The sequence below is a fragment of the Anser anser genome (genome assembly GCF_964211835.1).
Source record: "Anser anser genome assembly, chromosome: 39".
NCBI lineage: Eukaryota > Metazoa > Chordata > Aves > Anseriformes > Anatidae > Anser > Anser anser.
This window is the reverse complement of record NC_139760.1, coordinates 105,351-120,196: the sequence shown is the minus strand read 5'-3', so window position 1 is coordinate 120,196 and position 14,846 is coordinate 105,351. Positions and strand designations below refer to the sequence as shown.

The window sequence follows — 14,846 nt, the reverse complement described above, 5'->3', positions numbered from 1 at the left end:
CCCAAAACCCCTAAATCTCCCCCAAATCCCTCCCAAGGCAGCAGAATCCCCCCATGGGGTGCGGATTTTCTCCCGGGGTCGGTTTTGAGCCCTCACAAACGGGCTCGGAGCTGAAAAAAAGTTTTAAAACCCTGAAACGAGGCTTCCAACCCCAAACACAGGGTCCCCGAGTGCTGAAAAATGGGGTTTGGGGTGAAAAAGGACGGTTTAAGGCCTGCAGTGAGGTTTTGGGGTCTTAAAAAGGGAGAGTTGGATTTAAAATAGGGGAGTTTGGACCTTTAAGAAGAGCTTTTCCAGCCTGAATAGATAAAATCTTTAAGGTTGGAAAGATCTCTCAGCCTAATTTGGAGAAATCCCCCATGAAAGCACGCCCCCAAACCTTTCAAACTCCTCCAGGCACAGTCTAAGGAGGTTTTCTGACCTCCAGCGGAGCTTTTGGGCTGAAAAGGGTGGATTTTACCACTCAAAATAAAACTTTCTCCTCCCAGAACGGGGCTGGGGTGTGACCCCTCATTTTTCCACCCAAATCCTTGCCATTCTGTGTTTACCACATGCTCTGCAACCACAAAACCCCGTCTTCCACCCCAAATCCTTCAAAACTTTGACGTTTTGGAGCCCAAACTATTTTTATTCCACCACAAGGGCCGCAAAACCCCGCTCCCGGCGCGGTTTTGGGGATTTTGTTTATTTTTTGGGGGGGATTTTTCTCCCCTAGGAGTTGGCGTTGGGGCCCTTCTTCTTGCCGAAGGTGGGGACGACGTTGACGAAGCGCCGGTTGTACTGCATGCGCCGCTTGGCGCGCCCCGTCTTCTTCTTCTTCTTCTCCTGCTTCGCCACCTGGGTTTTGGGGGAAAAAAACAAAAGGCGAGGGCGTTTAGGGGCTGTGCCCCGAAAAACAAAGCTCTGGAATCCTAAAAATATCCTCAAATCCCCCTAAAATCCCTCAAATGCCCCCTGAATTCCCCCCAAAACTCACCTTGGGGGTCTGGCCCCTCACTTTGCCGGCGCGGGCGAGCGAACCATGGACTTTACCTGTGTAAAAAGAGGGGGCCGCAATTAAAGATTAGGAGCTCGTTAGGCTAACGAGGAGGCCCCGTTAATTACCCCCCAGTAATCCCGTACCCCCCAGCAGCCTCGCGGCCACGTCGAGGGTGGAAAATTCGGGGATGCCGCTCTGCTCCAGCACAGCCTCATCCTGCAGCGGGCTTCCCCCGAAGAGCAGCACCTGGTCCTCGGGGGCGACGGCCTCCAGCGCCGCGATCCTCGCCTGGTTTTTGGGGGAAAAAAAAACAAAACGGGTCAGCCCCAAAAGGTTTCGGGGGGGGGAGCAGCCCGATAACGGTGGTGGTGGTGGGGGACTCACCTTGATTTGGGCGACGGTCTCAGCGCCGGAGACCTCGATGGCATGGAGGGACTGGGCGCGGACGAAGAGCTGCATGGTGAGGGTGTCTGGGGGGGGGCACACTGGGTTAGGGACCCCTGGGAATGGGGGGAACCCCAAAAAAGGAAGGGGAGGCACCAAAAATAAAGGAGGACCCCCCAAAACCACCAAAGATCCCTACAAAGCGTTCCCTAGACCCTCCTGGAGACCCTCAAAAGCCTCAGAGCCCCCCCCAAGCCTCACAGACACCTCAAGACCCCCCCAATACCTCAGAGACCCTCCCCAAAGCCCCCCCAAGGCCTCACAGCCCCCCCAGACCACAAGAGCCCCCCCCCAGCCTACCAGACCCTCCCCCCAGACCCCCCCCAAGGCCTCACAGGCCCCCCCAAACCCCAAAAGATCTCCCTGTGCCCTCACAAACCCCCCTAGCGCCCCTCCATGGGCCCCAAGACCCCCCCAACCCCCAAGAACCTGTCCCCCAGGCCCCAAAACCGCCCCCAAAGCTCCACAGCCCCTCCCCCAGGCCCCAAAGCCCCCCCTCGGACCTCACAGACCCCAAGAGCAGCCCCCAGATCCCAAAGCCCCCCCGCGGGCACCAAAAGCCCCCCATGACCCCCCCAGGACCCCAAGAAGCCCCCCTAAGCCCTCACAGACCCCCCCCTCCAGTCACCTCCAAAGCCCCAGACCCTCCCCAGACCCCAAAAAGCCCCCCCAAGCTCCCGAAGCCTCCCCCAACCCAAAGAACCGCCCTCCCGCTTCCCCCCCAAAGCCTCACAGACCTCCCCGAGCCCCGAAAGGCCTCCACAAGGCCCCAAGAGTCCCTCCCGGGCCCCAAGAGCCCCTCCCGGGCCCCAAAATCCCCCAAGTTGTCCCCAAAACTCCCCCAGGCCCCCCCCTTTACCCCCTCCCGGCCGCAGCCCCCCCGGCCGCCCCTCACCTCACGCCAGGCGCAGGCCAAGAGAGCGAATCCGCGCAGGCGCCGCTGCGACGTCGGGCGTGCGCGCTGACGTCACGGGCGCGCTGACGTCAGGCGCCCGAGGGAAGGGGGGACGCTCCCAAAATGGCGGCGCTGGGCCGGCGGCTGCTGGGGCTGCGAGCGGCGGTGGGGAGGCGGGGGGCGCAGGTAGGGGGGCGGGATTTAAGGGGGCTCTGAGGAGGTTTTGGGGGTCTGTGAGGGAATTAAGAGGGTTGGGGGGGGGCTCTGAGTGGATTTGGGGGTTTTGAATGGGGTTAAGGGGGGTCCCTGAAGGGAAGGGGGGGGATTTGGGGCTTTCGGGGATCCTGGAGGGGATCTGGGGAGCTCTCGGGGGGGCTCTGAAGGGGTTTTGGGTGGATTGTGGGGAGAGGAGGGTGGGTCTGAAGGGGTTTGGGGAGGGGTCTGAAGGGGATTAAGGGGGTTGGGGGGGGGCTTTGAGGGGATTTGGGGGGGTCCTGAAAGGAAGGGAGGGAATAAGGTGGTTTGGGGGGGGGTCCTGAAAGGTTGAGGGGGGGTTTGAAGGGAGCTTGGGGGAGTTCTGGAAGCATCCTGAAGGGATGAGGGGGGCTCTGAGGGGGGTCTGGGGAGTCCTGGAGGGGGGTAAGGGGGTTTGGTGGGGGGGTGTCTGAAGGAGGAGGGGGGCTCTGAGGAGGTGGGGGGGGGGCTGGAGGGTGTTAAGGGGTTTTGGGGATGGTCTGTGAGGGAATTTGGGGGGTCCTGGAGGGATCCTGAAGTGATGGGGGGGGGGGCTCTGAGGGGGCTTGGGGGGTCCTGGAGGGGGTTAAGGGGGTTTGGGGGGTCTTGAAGGGAGAAGGGGGGGGTCTGAGGGATTTGGGGGTTCCTGAAGGAGAGAATTAAGGGGGGGGTCTCTGAGAGGATTTGGGGGGTCCTAAAGGGAGAGTAAGAGATTAAGGGGGTCTGGAGAGGCTCTGAGGGAGGAGGAGGGGGTTTTGGGGGGTCCTGAAGGGAGTGGGGGGGTTAAGGGAGTTTGGGGGGGTCTCAGAGGATTTTGGGGGATGCCCTGAAGGGAGGGGGGATTAAGAGGGGCTTGGGGTGGTTTCTGAGGGGATTTGGGGGGTTCCTAAAAGGAAGGGGCGTTAAGGAAGACTTGAGGGGTTCTGAGTGGGTTTGGGGGGGGGAGTTTGGGGGGGGTCTGTTAGGATTATAGGGGGTTTTCTGAGGGGATGAGTAGATTTAGGGGGGGATCCTGGGGGGAGGGATGAATAGGGTCTGTAAGGGGATGGAGCATTTCGGGGGAGGATCCCGGGGGGTGGGAAGAATCTGGGGGGGGTTGTTCTGGGTAGGGGGCACTCACCCTGCTGTGTACCCCCACCCACACAGAGTCAAGGCCCCCCAGGCCCCCCCGCCAACCCCCAGGTGCCCCCCCAGACCCGCCCATACCCCGGCGTGGTGGAGTCGACGGCCGAATTCGCCTTCGTGGAGCGCCTGATTCCCCCCAGCCGTGTCCCCGACCCCCCCGTGCACCCCACCTACCCCACGCCCTCGGGCTGGAGCCCCCCGCGAGGTGAGGAAGCCGGGGGGAGCCCCCCAGTATCACAACGGAGCCTCCCCGGAATTCGGGGGGGCAAAAAATGACATAAATATCCCTCACAAATTGAGGCAAATAACTTAAGTGAGTCAAAAATCAAGCTTAGCGCTCCTCAAAAATTGAGTTAAATATACCTCAAAAGGGGACTTGAATGCCCTTAAAAAAGAGCTTAATATCTCTCAAAGAATCAGTTAAATATTCCTAAAAAATTAGTATAATATTGACTTAAATATTCCTCAAAAATGAGTCAAATATTCCTCAGAAAATGACTTTAATATCTCCAAAATGAGTTAAATATTCCTCAGAAAATTGAGCTAAATGCTTCTCAAAAATCGACTTAAATGCCCCTCAAAAATTCAGTTAAATGCTGTCTTAAATACCCTTCAAAAATGACTTAAATGCCTCTCAAAAAAAAAAAGAATGCTCCTCAAAAGAAATAAAATGTGTCAAAAAAACAAGTTACGTATCTCTCAAAAGATGAGCCAAATACCCCAAAAATGACTTAAATGCACCTCAAAAAGGAGTTATATATTCCTTTAAAAAGAATTATGTATTCCTCAAAAAACAGATTAAATATTTCTCAAAAACATGTTAAACACTTCTGATAAACTCAGTTAAATAGTGACTTAAATATCTCTTAAAACCTGACTGACGTTCTCCTCAGAAACGACTTAAACACCCCTCAAAACCTGACTGAAGTTTTCCTCAAAATCTTAGTCAGAAACTGACTGAAGTTCTCAGAAACGACTTACATACCCCTCAAAAACTGACGTTCCCCTCAGAAACGAGTTAAATACCTCTCAAAACCTTACTGACATTCTCCTCAAAATCTGACTGACACTCGCCTCAGAAACAACTGACGTTCTCCTCAAAATCTGACTGAAGCTCTCCTCAGAAACAAGTTAAATACCTCTCAAAAACTGACAGAATTCTCCTCAAAATCTGGCAGAATTCTCCTCAAAATCTGACTGAAGTTCTCCTCAGAAACAACTTAAATACCCCTCAAAATCTGACTGAAGTTTTCCTCAAAATCTTACTCAGAAACTGACTGAAGTTCTCAGAAACGACTTACATACCCCTCAAAAACTGACGTTCCCCTCAGAAACGACTTAAATGCCCCTCAAAACCTTACTGACGTTCTCCTCAAAATCTGAAGTTCTCCTCAGAAATGACTTAAATACCCCTCAAAACCTGACTGACACTCCCCTCAGAAACGAATGAAGTTCTCCTCAAAATCTGGCTCAGAAACTGACTGAAGTTCTCCTCAGAAATGAGTTAAATTCTCCTCAAAAACTGACAGAATTCTCCTCAAAAACTGACTGAAGTTCTCCTCAAAAACTGACTCAGAAACCGACTGAAGTTCTCCTCAGAAACGACTTAAACACCCCTCAAAACCTGACTGAAGTTTTCCTCAAAATCTTACTCAGAAACTGACTGAAGTTCTCAGAAACGACTTACATACCCCTCAAAAACTGACGTTCCCCTCAAAATGTGACTGACGTTCCCCTCAGAAACGACTTAAATGCCCCTCAAAACCTGACTGACACTCCCCTCAGAAACGAATGAAGTTCTCCTCAAAATCTGACTCAGAAACTGACTGAAGTTCTCCTCAGAAACGAGTTAAATACCCCTCAAAAACTGACAGAATTCTCAAAAACTGACAGAATTCTCCTCAAAAACTGACTGAAGTTCTCCTCAGAAGCGACTTAAATATCCCTCAAAATCTGACTGAAGTTTTCCTCAAAATCTGACTCAGAAACCGACTGACGTTCTCCTCAGAAACGAGTTAATAACCCCTCAAAATCTGACAGTTCTCAAAAACTGACTGAAGTTCTCAGAAACGACTTCAGTACCCTTCAAAAACTGAAGTTTTCATCAAAAACTGACTGAAATCCCCCTAAAAAAACAATCCCCCCCCCGCAAAAAAATACAAATGACACAAAAATGACTTAAACGTCCCTCAAAAAGTGACTGGAATCCCCCCCAAACCAATTTATGGTGTTCACACCCAGGCTGCCCCCCTCAGGGCCGTCTGTCTCCCCCCCCCGCCATGAAACCCTTTTGGGACTTTTTGTATTTTTCCCCCCCTTTCCGGTCCAACCCCCCCCCACTAAAAGCTCCTTTTTGGGGTTTCCGCCCCCTCGCCCCGCAGCCCCCGACCCGGCGCTGCCCTACTTCGTGCGCCGGTCCCGCATGCACAACGTCCCCGTGTACCGGCACCTCAGGGCGGGCACCCGCAGGACCACCGTGCTGCGCCGCATCGAGGGCGACATCTGGGTACGGGGCTGGGGCTGCGGCATTTTGGGGGGGTCTCGGCGATTTGGGGGGGGTCTGGGGGATTTGGGGGGGGTTGGGGGGGATTTTAGGGGGGTTTGGGGGGAGTCTGGAGGGGTTTGGGAGATTTGGGGGGGGATTTTAGGGAGGGTTGGAGGATTTTCGGGGGGGTTGGAGTTTTTTCGGGGGAGTTTGGAGGGCTTTGGGATTTTAGGGGAGTTTGTGGGATTTTGGGAGGCAGTTGGAGGGGTTTGGGGGATTTTTGGGGTGGAATTTTTGGGGGGATTGTAGGATTTTTGGAGGGTTTGGGGGCAGTTGGAGGAGTTTGGGGGGGTTCTGGAGGGGTTTGGGGAGGATTTTAGGGAGGGTTGGAGGATTTTGGGGGGGTGGGAGAGCTTTTGGGGGTACTTTGGAGGGGTTTGGGGATTTGGGGGGGATTTTAGGGGACATTGTAGGACTTTTGGGGGGCGGTTGGAGGATTTTGGGGGGATTGGGGGAAGTTTTTTGGGGTGATTTTGGAGGGGTTTGGATTTTCGGGGGGGTGAGGGATTTTGGGGGGGTTGTACGGTTTTTGGGGGTTTGGGGGCGGTTGGAGGGGTTTGGGGGATTTTTAGGGGGGTGGGGGATTTGGGGGATTTTGGGGGGGTTAGGGGATTGGGGGGGTTGGACTTTGGGGATTTGGGGGGGGTTGGGGGATTTTTGGAGGGGATTGGGGTTTGGTTATGAGGATAGTTTAGGGGTTTGGGACTGGTTTTGGAGTTGGTTTTTGGGGTTTGAGGTTTTTTTTTTTTAGGGGTTTGGGGCTGGTTTTTGGGCTTGGGGGATTTTTATGGGGGATTGGGGTTGGGTTTAGGGGGTTGGGGTTGGTTTTGGGGTTTGGGGTTATGAGGTTCATTTAGGGCTTTGGGGTTGGTTTGGGGATTTGTAGGGGTTTGGGGCTGGTTTGGGGATTATTTTTATTTTTATTTTTTTTGAGGGATTTTGGGGTTGGTTCATAGTGGCCTTTTATTACATTTAGGGGTTCGGGGTCTTTCGTAGGGGTTCGCGATGGGGTTTTTCGCTTTTTCCTTTCGGGGTCAGGGCTCGGTCCGGGCTTTCTCTGAGGGCTTTTGGGGCCGGTTGGGGGTTTCGTTCTTTTTCGGGGCGTTAACGGGGTTCCCCCGCGGCGCAGGCGCTGGAGGCCGAGCTGCGGGCGTTCGTGGGGCAGCGGCTGGGCCGGGAGCCGCTGACGCAGGTGAACGAGGTGACGGGGACGCTGCGGCTCAAGGGCCACGTGGACGCCGAGGTGCGCGCCTGGCTGCTGCAGAAGGGCTTCTGAAAGCGCCGGGACGGGGCCAAAGCGGGCCCAAAGCCCTCGCCGGGGGGGCGGGGGGACCCCGAACCGGGGCCAGAGCCGGGCGGGAACGGGACGAAGCGGTCAATAAACGGGGGAGCTCCCGAAAGGGGGGGGAGATGTGTTGGGGGGGGGGCTCGGAAACGGGGTGGGAGCCCTCGGAAATGGGAGAGGGGCTCCTGAATGGGGCGAGGACGGCTGGGGAGCGGCAGGCAGAGCCCAGAACGGGAGGGAATGCGCTCAGGAACAGCCCTGAGGGGCCCCGAAACGGGAGGGAATCCACTCAAAAGGGCTCGGGGGAGCCAAAAGGGGATTAAATCTACTGAGAACAGTTCAGGGGAGTGAAAATGGGATGAAATACACTCAAAAGGGCTCGGGGGAGCCAAAACCGGATGAAATCCACCCAAAAACAGCCCTGAGGGGCCCCAAAACAGGAGGGAATCCGCTCAGAAGGGCTCGGGGGAGCCAAAAGGGGATTAAATCCACTGAAAGCAGTTCAGGGGACCCAAAATGCGATGAAATCCACTCAAAATGGCTCGGAGACCCAAAATGGGATGAAATCCGCCCAAAAATGCTAAGGGGAGCGAAAAGGGGATTAAATCCATTGAGAACAGTTCAGGGGACCCAAAATGGGAGGAAATCCGCTCAAAATGGCGCAGGAGACCCAAAACGGGAGGGAATCCGCTCAAAAGGGCTCAGGGGAGCCAAAAGCGGATTAAATACGCTCAAAAACAGCCCTAAGGGGCACCAAAATGGGATGAAATCCGCCCAAAAAGGCTCCGGGGAGCCAAAAGGGGATTAAAGCCACTGAGAACAGTTCATGGGACCCAAAATGGGATGAAATCCGCTCAAAAACAGCCCTAAGGGGTCCCAAAACAGGATGAAATCCGCCCCGAAAGGCTCGGGGAAGCCAAAAGGGGATTAAATCCACTGAGAACAGTTCAGGGGACCCAAAATGGAGGGAAATCAACTCAAAATGGCTCAGGAGACCCAAAACGGGATGAAATCCACTCAGAAACAGCCCTAAAGGGTCCCAAAATGGGATGAAATCCGCTCAAAAAGGCTCAGGGGAGCCAAAAGGGGATTAAAGCCACTGAGAACAGTTCAGGGGACCCAAAACGGGATGAAATTCACTCAAAATGGCGCAGGAGACCGAAAACAGGATTATATCCACCCGAAAACAGCCCAGACGAGCCCCAAAACGGGATGAAATCTGCTCAAAAAGGCTTAGGATACCCAAAACAGGATGAAATCTACTCAGAAACAGCCCAGAGGGGCCCCAAAACGGGATGGAATCCGCTCAAAATGGCTCAGGAGACCCAAACCGGGATGGAATCCACTCAAAAACAGCCCGGAGGGGCCCCAAAATGGGAGGAAATCCATTCAAAATGTCTCAGGAGACCGAAAACAGGATTATATCCACCCAAAAACAGCCCAGAGGGGCCCCAAAACGGGATGAAATCCGCCCAAAAAGGCTCAGGGGAGCCAAGATTTTGGGGGAGCTTTTGGGGGGAGTTTGGAGGTGTTTGGGGGGATCTGGAGTTTTTTGGGGGGATTTGAGGGGGTTGTAGGATTTTTCAGGGCGGTTGGAGGGGTTTGGAGGATATGGGAGGGATTTTAGGAGGAGTTTGGAGGGGTGTGGATTTTCGGGGGGGGTGAGGGATTTTGGGGGGGATTTTAGGGGGGGGTTGTAGGATTTTTAGGGGGTTGGGGGGTGGTTGGAGGGGTTTGGGGATTTTTAGGGTGGGTTGGGGGAGTTTTGGGGGGTTAGGGGATTTGGAGGGGGGATTTGGGGGGGCTTCAAGGGGGTCGGGGGATTTTGGAGAGGTTTGGGGGTTGGTTGTGAGGTTGGTTTAGGGGTTTGGGGCTGATTTTGGGGTTTGAGGATTTTTTTTAGGGGGTTGGGGCTGGTTTTTGGGCTTGGGGATTTTTATGGGGGATTGGGGTTGGTTTAGGGGGTTGGGGTTGGTTTTGGGGTTTGGGGTTACGAGGTTCATTTAGGGCTTTGGGGTTGGTTTGGGGGGGTTTGTTTTCTTTTTTAGGGGTTTGGGGATTTTTAGGGGTTTGGGGCTGAGGGCTGGTTTGGGGATTCCTTTAGGTTTTTGTTGTGTTTTTTTTTTTTTTTTTTTTTTTGAGGGATTTTGGGGTTGGTTCATAGTGGCCTTTTATTACATTTAGGGGCTCGGGGTCTTTCGTAGGGGTTCGCGATGGGGTTTTTCGCTTTTTCCTTTCGGGGTCAGGGCTCGGTCCGGGCTTTCTCTGAGGGCTTTTGGGGCCGGTTGGGGGTTTCGTTCTTTTTCGGGGCGTTAACGGGGTTCCCCCGCGGCGCAGGCGCTGGAGGCCGAGCTGCGGGCGTTCGTGGGGCAGCGGCTGGGCCGGGAGCCGCTGACGCAGGTGAACGAGGTGACGGGGACGCTGCGGCTCAAGGGCCACGTGGACGCCGAGGTGCGCGCCTGGCTGCTGCAGAAGGGCTTCTGAAAGCGCCGGGACGGGGCCAAAGCGGGCCCAAAGCCCTCGCCGGGGGGGCGGGGGGACCCCGAACCGGGGCCAGAGCCGGGCGGGAACGGGACGAAGCGGTCAATAAACGGGGGAGCTCCCGAAAGGGGGGGGAGATGTGTTGGGGGGGGGGCTCGGAAACGGGGTGGGAGCCCTCGGAAATGGGAGAGGGGCTCCTGAATGGGGCGAGGACGGCTGGGGAGCGGCAGGCAGAGCCCAGAACGGGAGGGAATGCGCTCAGGAACAGCCCTGAGGGGCCCCGAAACGGGAGGGAATCCACTCAAAAGGGCTCGGGGGAGCCAAAAGGGGATTAAATCTACTGAGAACAGTTCAGGGGAGTGAAAATGGGATGAAATACACTCAAAAGGGCTCGGGGGAGCCAAAACCGGATGAAATCCACCCAAAAACAGCCCTGAGGGGCCCCAAAACAGGAGGGAATCCGCTCAGAAGGGCTCGGGGGAGCCAAAAGGGGATTAAATCCACTGAAAGCAGTTCAGGGGACCCAAAATGGGATGAAATCCGCTCAAAAACAGCCGTAAAGGGTCCCAAAATGGGATGAAATCCGCCCAAAAATGCTAAGGGGAGCGAAAAGGGGATTAAATCCATTGAGAACAGTTCGGGGGACCCAAAATGGGAGGAAATCCGCTCAAAATGGCGCAGGAGACCCAAAACGGGAGGGAATCCGCTCAAAAGGGCTCAGGGGAGCCAAAAGCGGATTAAATCCGCTCAAAAACAGCCCTAAGGGGCACCAAAACGGGATGAAATCCGCCCCAAAAGGCTCGGGGGAGCCAAAAGGGGATTAAATCCACTGAGAACAGTTCGGGGGACCCAAAACGGGATGAAATCCACTCAGAAAGAGCCCTAAGGGGTCCCAAATGGGATGAAATCCACTCAAAATGGCTCAGGGGACCCAAAACGGGATGAAATTCACTCAAAATGGCGCAGGAGACCGAAAACAGGATTATGTCCACCCAAAAACAGCCCAGACGAGCCCCAAAACAAGATGAAATCTGCTCAAAAAGGCTTAGGAGACGCAAAACAGGATGAAATCTACTCAGAAACAGCCCAGAGGGGCCCCAAAACAGGATGGAATCCACTCAAAATGGCTCAGGAGACCCAAACCGGGATGGAATCCACTCAAAAACAGCCCTGAGGGGCCCCAAAATGGGAGGAAATCCATTCAAAATGTCTCAGGAGACCGAAAACAGGATTATATCCACCCAAAAACAGCCCAGAGGGGCCCCAAAACGGGATGAAATCCGCCCAAAAAGGCTCAGGGGAGCCAAGATTTTGGGGGAGCTTTTGGGGGGACTTTGGGGGTGTTTGGGGGGCTCTGGAGTTGCTGGGGGGATTTGGGGGGGGGATTTTAGGGGGTTGTAGGATTTTTGGCGGGGTTGGGGGAGTTTGGAGGATATGGGAGGGATTTTAGGGGGAGTTTGGAGGGGTGTGGATTTTCAGGGGGGATTTTAGGGGGGGTTGTAGGATTTTTCGGGGGTTGGGGGGTGGTTGGAGGGGTTTGGGGATTTTTAGGGGGGGTTGGGGGAGTTTTGGGGGGTTAGGGGATTTGGATGATTTGGAGGGGGGATTTGGGGGGGTTCAAGGTTGTCAGGGGATTTTGGAGAGGTCTGGGGGTTGGTTGTGAGGTTGGTTTAGGGGTTTGGGGCTGATTTTGGGGTTTGAGGATTTTTTTTAGGGGGTTGGGGCTGGTTTTTGGGCTTGGGGATTTTTATGGGGGATTGGGGTTGGTTTTGGGGTTTGGGGTTACGAGGTTCATTTAGGGCTTTGGGGTTGGTTTGGGGGGGTTTGGTTTCTTTTTTAGGGGTTTGGAGATTTTTAGGGGTTTGGGGCTGGTTTGGGGATTCTTTTAGTTTTGTTTTTTTTTGGTTTGCCGGTCGGGAACGGGACGAAGCGGTCAATAAACGGGGGAGCTCCCGAAAGGGGGGGGGAGATGTGTTTGGGGGGGGGGGGGGGGGCTGGGAAAGGGGGTGGGAGCCCTCGGAAATGGGAGAGGGGCTCCTGAACGGGGCGAGGACGGCTGGGGAGCGGCAGGCAGAGCCCAGAACGGGAGGGAATGCGCTCAGAAGGGCTCGGGGAGCCAAAAGGGGATTAAAGCCACTGAGAACAGTTCAGGGGAGCCAAAATGGGATGAAATCCGCTCAAAATGGCGCTGGAGACTGAAAAAAGGATTATATCCACCCAAAAACAGCCCAGAGGGGTCCCAAATGGGATGAAATCCGCTCAAAATGGCGTAGGAGACCCAAAGCGTGATGAAATCTGCTCAAAAACAGCCCTAAGGCATCCCAAAACAGGATGAAATCCGCTCAAAAGGGCTCGGGGGAGCCAAAAGGGGATTAAAGCCACTGAAAAGAGTTCAGGGGACCCAAAATGGGATAAAATTCACTCAAAATGGCTCAGGAGACCCAAAACGGGATAAAATCATCTCAGAAACAGCCCAGAGGGGCCCCGAAATGGGAGGGAATCCGCTCAAAATGGCGCAGGAGACCCAAAATGGGAGGGAATCCGCTCAAAAACAGCCGAGAGGGGCCCCAAAATGGGAGGAAATCCATTCAAAATAGCTCAGGAGACCGAAAACAGGATTATATCCACCCGAAAACAGCCCAGAGGGGCCCCAAAACAGGATGAAATCCGCCCAAAAAGGCTCCAGGGAGTGAAAAGGGGATTAAATCCACTGAGAACAGTTCGGGGGACCCAAAATGGGACGAAATCCACCCAAAATGGCGCAGGAGACCCAAAACGCGATTATATCCACCCAAAAAGCCCAACACAGCCCTAAGAGGGTCCCAAAACGGGGCAAAATCCCCCGAAAACGGTCAACCCCCCACCCCCACCCCATGCAGCGGCGATTCCCCAAAGCGGGCGGCGCTCCGAACCCCCCCCAAAACGCTCAGAAACGGGTCAGAAGCTGAACGCGGGTGGGGGCAGCCCCCTCCCCAAAGAAATAAACCTCCCCTCTGGAAGGGGGGGACCCCAAAAAGCCAAATAAATCGCCCCCCCCCCCCCTCCCCGGGAGGGGGGGGGCTCCCTCTTTATTTCCACCCTCCCCCCCCCCCCGCAGCAGGGACGACGGACAGCAACGCGGTGCCAGGGGGAGCCCAAAAAAATAATAAACGGGGGGTAATTAAGACAAAAAAAAATAATAAAGGGGGGGTAATTAAGACAAAAATAATAATAAAGGGGGGGGGATCCCAAATTTGGCGGGGGGGGTCCGGGGGGGGGCTCAGCTCTGCGAGTAGTACTGGTTGTAGCTCCACGGCGTCTGGTAGCTGTAGGCGCCGTAGCCTTGCTGGGGAGACAAAGGGGGGGCTGTCAGCGGCGCCCCCGGCCCCAAATGGGGGGGTCGGGGGGGTCCCTGAGCCGCCCCCCCCCACCCCGCTGACCTGGTACCAGTAGCTGTAGGTGGAGGGGCTGCCGCCCGCGTCCCCCCCGGCGCCGGAGAAGTTGAGGGGGGTCAGGAGCCCCCCGGCTTCGTCGGGGCGCAGGCGCTTGTCATCCGGCTCGTCCGCGCTGCGACGGGGGGGGGTAAATGGGGGGGGGGGGGTAAATAGTATGGGGAGGGGGGTAAAAAATAGGGGGGAGGGGGTAAATAACATGGGGATGGGGTAAATAGTATGGGGGGGTAAATAGTATGGGGAGGGGGGTAAAAAATAAGGGGGGTAAATAACATGGGGATGGGGTAAATAGTGGGGGGGGTAAAAAATAGGGGACGGGGTAAATAGTACGGGGAGGGGGGTAAAATATAGGGGGGAGGGGGTAAATAGTATGGGGAGGGGGGGTAAAAAGGGGGGAGGGGGTAAATAGTATGGGGATGGGTAAAAAATGGGGTAAAAAATAGGGGGGAGGGGTAAATAGTATGGGGAGGGGGGTAAATAGTATGGGGGGGTAAAAAATAGGGGGGAGGGGGTAAATAGTATGGGGAGGGTAAATAGTAATGGGGGGGGTAAATAGTATGGGGAGGGGGGGTAAAAAGGATGGGAGGGGGCAAAAAAACGTGTCTGGGGTGACACCAAGGAAGTGGGGGTAAAAAGGATGGGGAAAGGGGGTAAAAGGCATGGGGGGGGTAAAAGTGATGGGCAAAAAGGATGGGAGGGGGGCAAAAAATGGGGAGGGGGCAAAAAGGATGGGGAGGGGGCAAAAAATGTGGCTGGGGGGGTAAAAAGGATGGGGGGATAAAAAAGTACGGGGGCAAAAAAATTTGGGGGCAACAAGGCTTGGGGGGTAAAAGGGAAAAAAGGGACGGGGGGGCAAAAAGGATGGGGGGGGCAAAAAAAGAAGGCGGGGGGGGCAACAAGGCCGTGGGGGGGGGGGGGGGGGGTAAAGGGCCGGGGGGGGGGTCGGGGGGGTCCTCACCCGTTCTCGGGGGCCCTCTTGCGCGCGGCGTGCTGCTGCAGGAACTGCTGGTGCTCGTCGTACGCCGTCAGCAGGCTGCGGGGGGGGGGGGGGGGGGGGCTCTTTTTGGGGGGGTTTCCCCTTTTTTGGGGGGTTCCCCTCTTTTTTTGGGGGATTTCCCCTTTTTTGGGGGCTTCCCTTCTTTTTTTCGGGGGGTCCCTTTTTGTTTTGTTCCCCCCCCCACCTTTTTCCCCTTTTTTGGGGTCCCCCCCCCTTTTTTTTTCCTCCCTTCTTTTTGGGGGGGTTCCCTTCTTTTTTGGGGGGGTTCCGTTTTATTTCGTTCCCCCCCCTCTTCCCCCCCCTTTTTTTTCCTCCCTTTTTTTGGGGGGGGGGTTCTTTTTTGGGGGGTGTTCCCCCCCTTTTTTGGGTGTTTCCCATTTTTTTGGGCAGTTTTCCCTTTTTTTGGGGGGGATTCCCCCCTTTTTTGGGG

General features: G+C 55.2%; 3 protein-coding genes across 6 annotated transcripts in view; 1 reads left to right on the top strand and 2 right to left on the bottom strand.

Annotated features, from left to right (window-relative positions):
- Positions 1-607: 607 nt before the first annotated feature.
- The window catches only part of FAU (FAU ubiquitin like and ribosomal protein S30 fusion), a 54,377-nt gene continuing 40,138 nt past the window's right edge, over positions 608-14,846 (bottom strand). Inside the window, exons 1-5 of one of the 3 annotated variants that reach the window (XM_083815381.1) lie at positions 3,217-3,222; positions 1,364-1,442; positions 1,123-1,267; positions 977-1,032; positions 608-837 (exon numbers count right to left, since the gene is read on the bottom strand). In XM_083815381.1, the coding sequence (XP_083671507.1) occupies positions 712-837; positions 977-1,032; positions 1,123-1,267; positions 1,364-1,438 (402 nt within the window). In that variant the 5' untranslated portion in view covers positions 1,439-1,442; positions 3,217-3,222 and the 3' untranslated portion in view covers positions 608-711. Of the gene's footprint in view, positions 838-976; positions 1,033-1,122; positions 1,268-1,363; positions 1,450-2,318; positions 2,397-3,216; positions 3,223-14,846 lie in introns of those variants that run through there. The other 2 variants (XM_083815379.1, XM_083815380.1) reach the window with 2 other exon arrangements.
- Positions 2,365-10,115, top strand: MRPL49 (mitochondrial ribosomal protein L49). Of its 2 annotated transcripts, none has more exons than XM_083815377.1 (5): positions 2,365-2,504; positions 3,699-3,882; positions 6,059-6,183; positions 7,352-7,465; positions 9,845-10,115. In XM_083815377.1, the coding sequence occupies exons 1-5, from the start codon at positions 2,442-2,444 to the stop codon at positions 9,989-9,991; spliced, it is 633 nt and encodes a 210-aa protein (XP_083671503.1). In that variant the 5' UTR covers positions 2,365-2,441; the 3' UTR covers positions 9,992-10,115. The 2 variants fall into 2 exon arrangements, with proteins under 2 accessions (XP_083671503.1, XP_083671504.1); XM_083815378.1 differs by having other exon boundaries at positions 2,380-2,504; positions 3,747-3,882.
- Positions 13,149-14,846, bottom strand: part of LOC310888560 (uncharacterized protein) — an 11,832-nt gene continuing 10,134 nt past the window's right edge. Inside the window, exons 7-9 of the mRNA XM_083815348.1 lie at positions 14,378-14,475; positions 13,408-13,534; positions 13,149-13,313 (exon numbers count right to left, since the gene is read on the bottom strand). Of these exons, the coding sequence (XP_083671474.1) occupies positions 13,248-13,313; positions 13,408-13,534; positions 14,378-14,475 (291 nt within the window). The 3' untranslated portion in view covers positions 13,149-13,247. The remainder of the gene's footprint in view (positions 13,314-13,407; positions 13,535-14,377; positions 14,476-14,846) is intronic.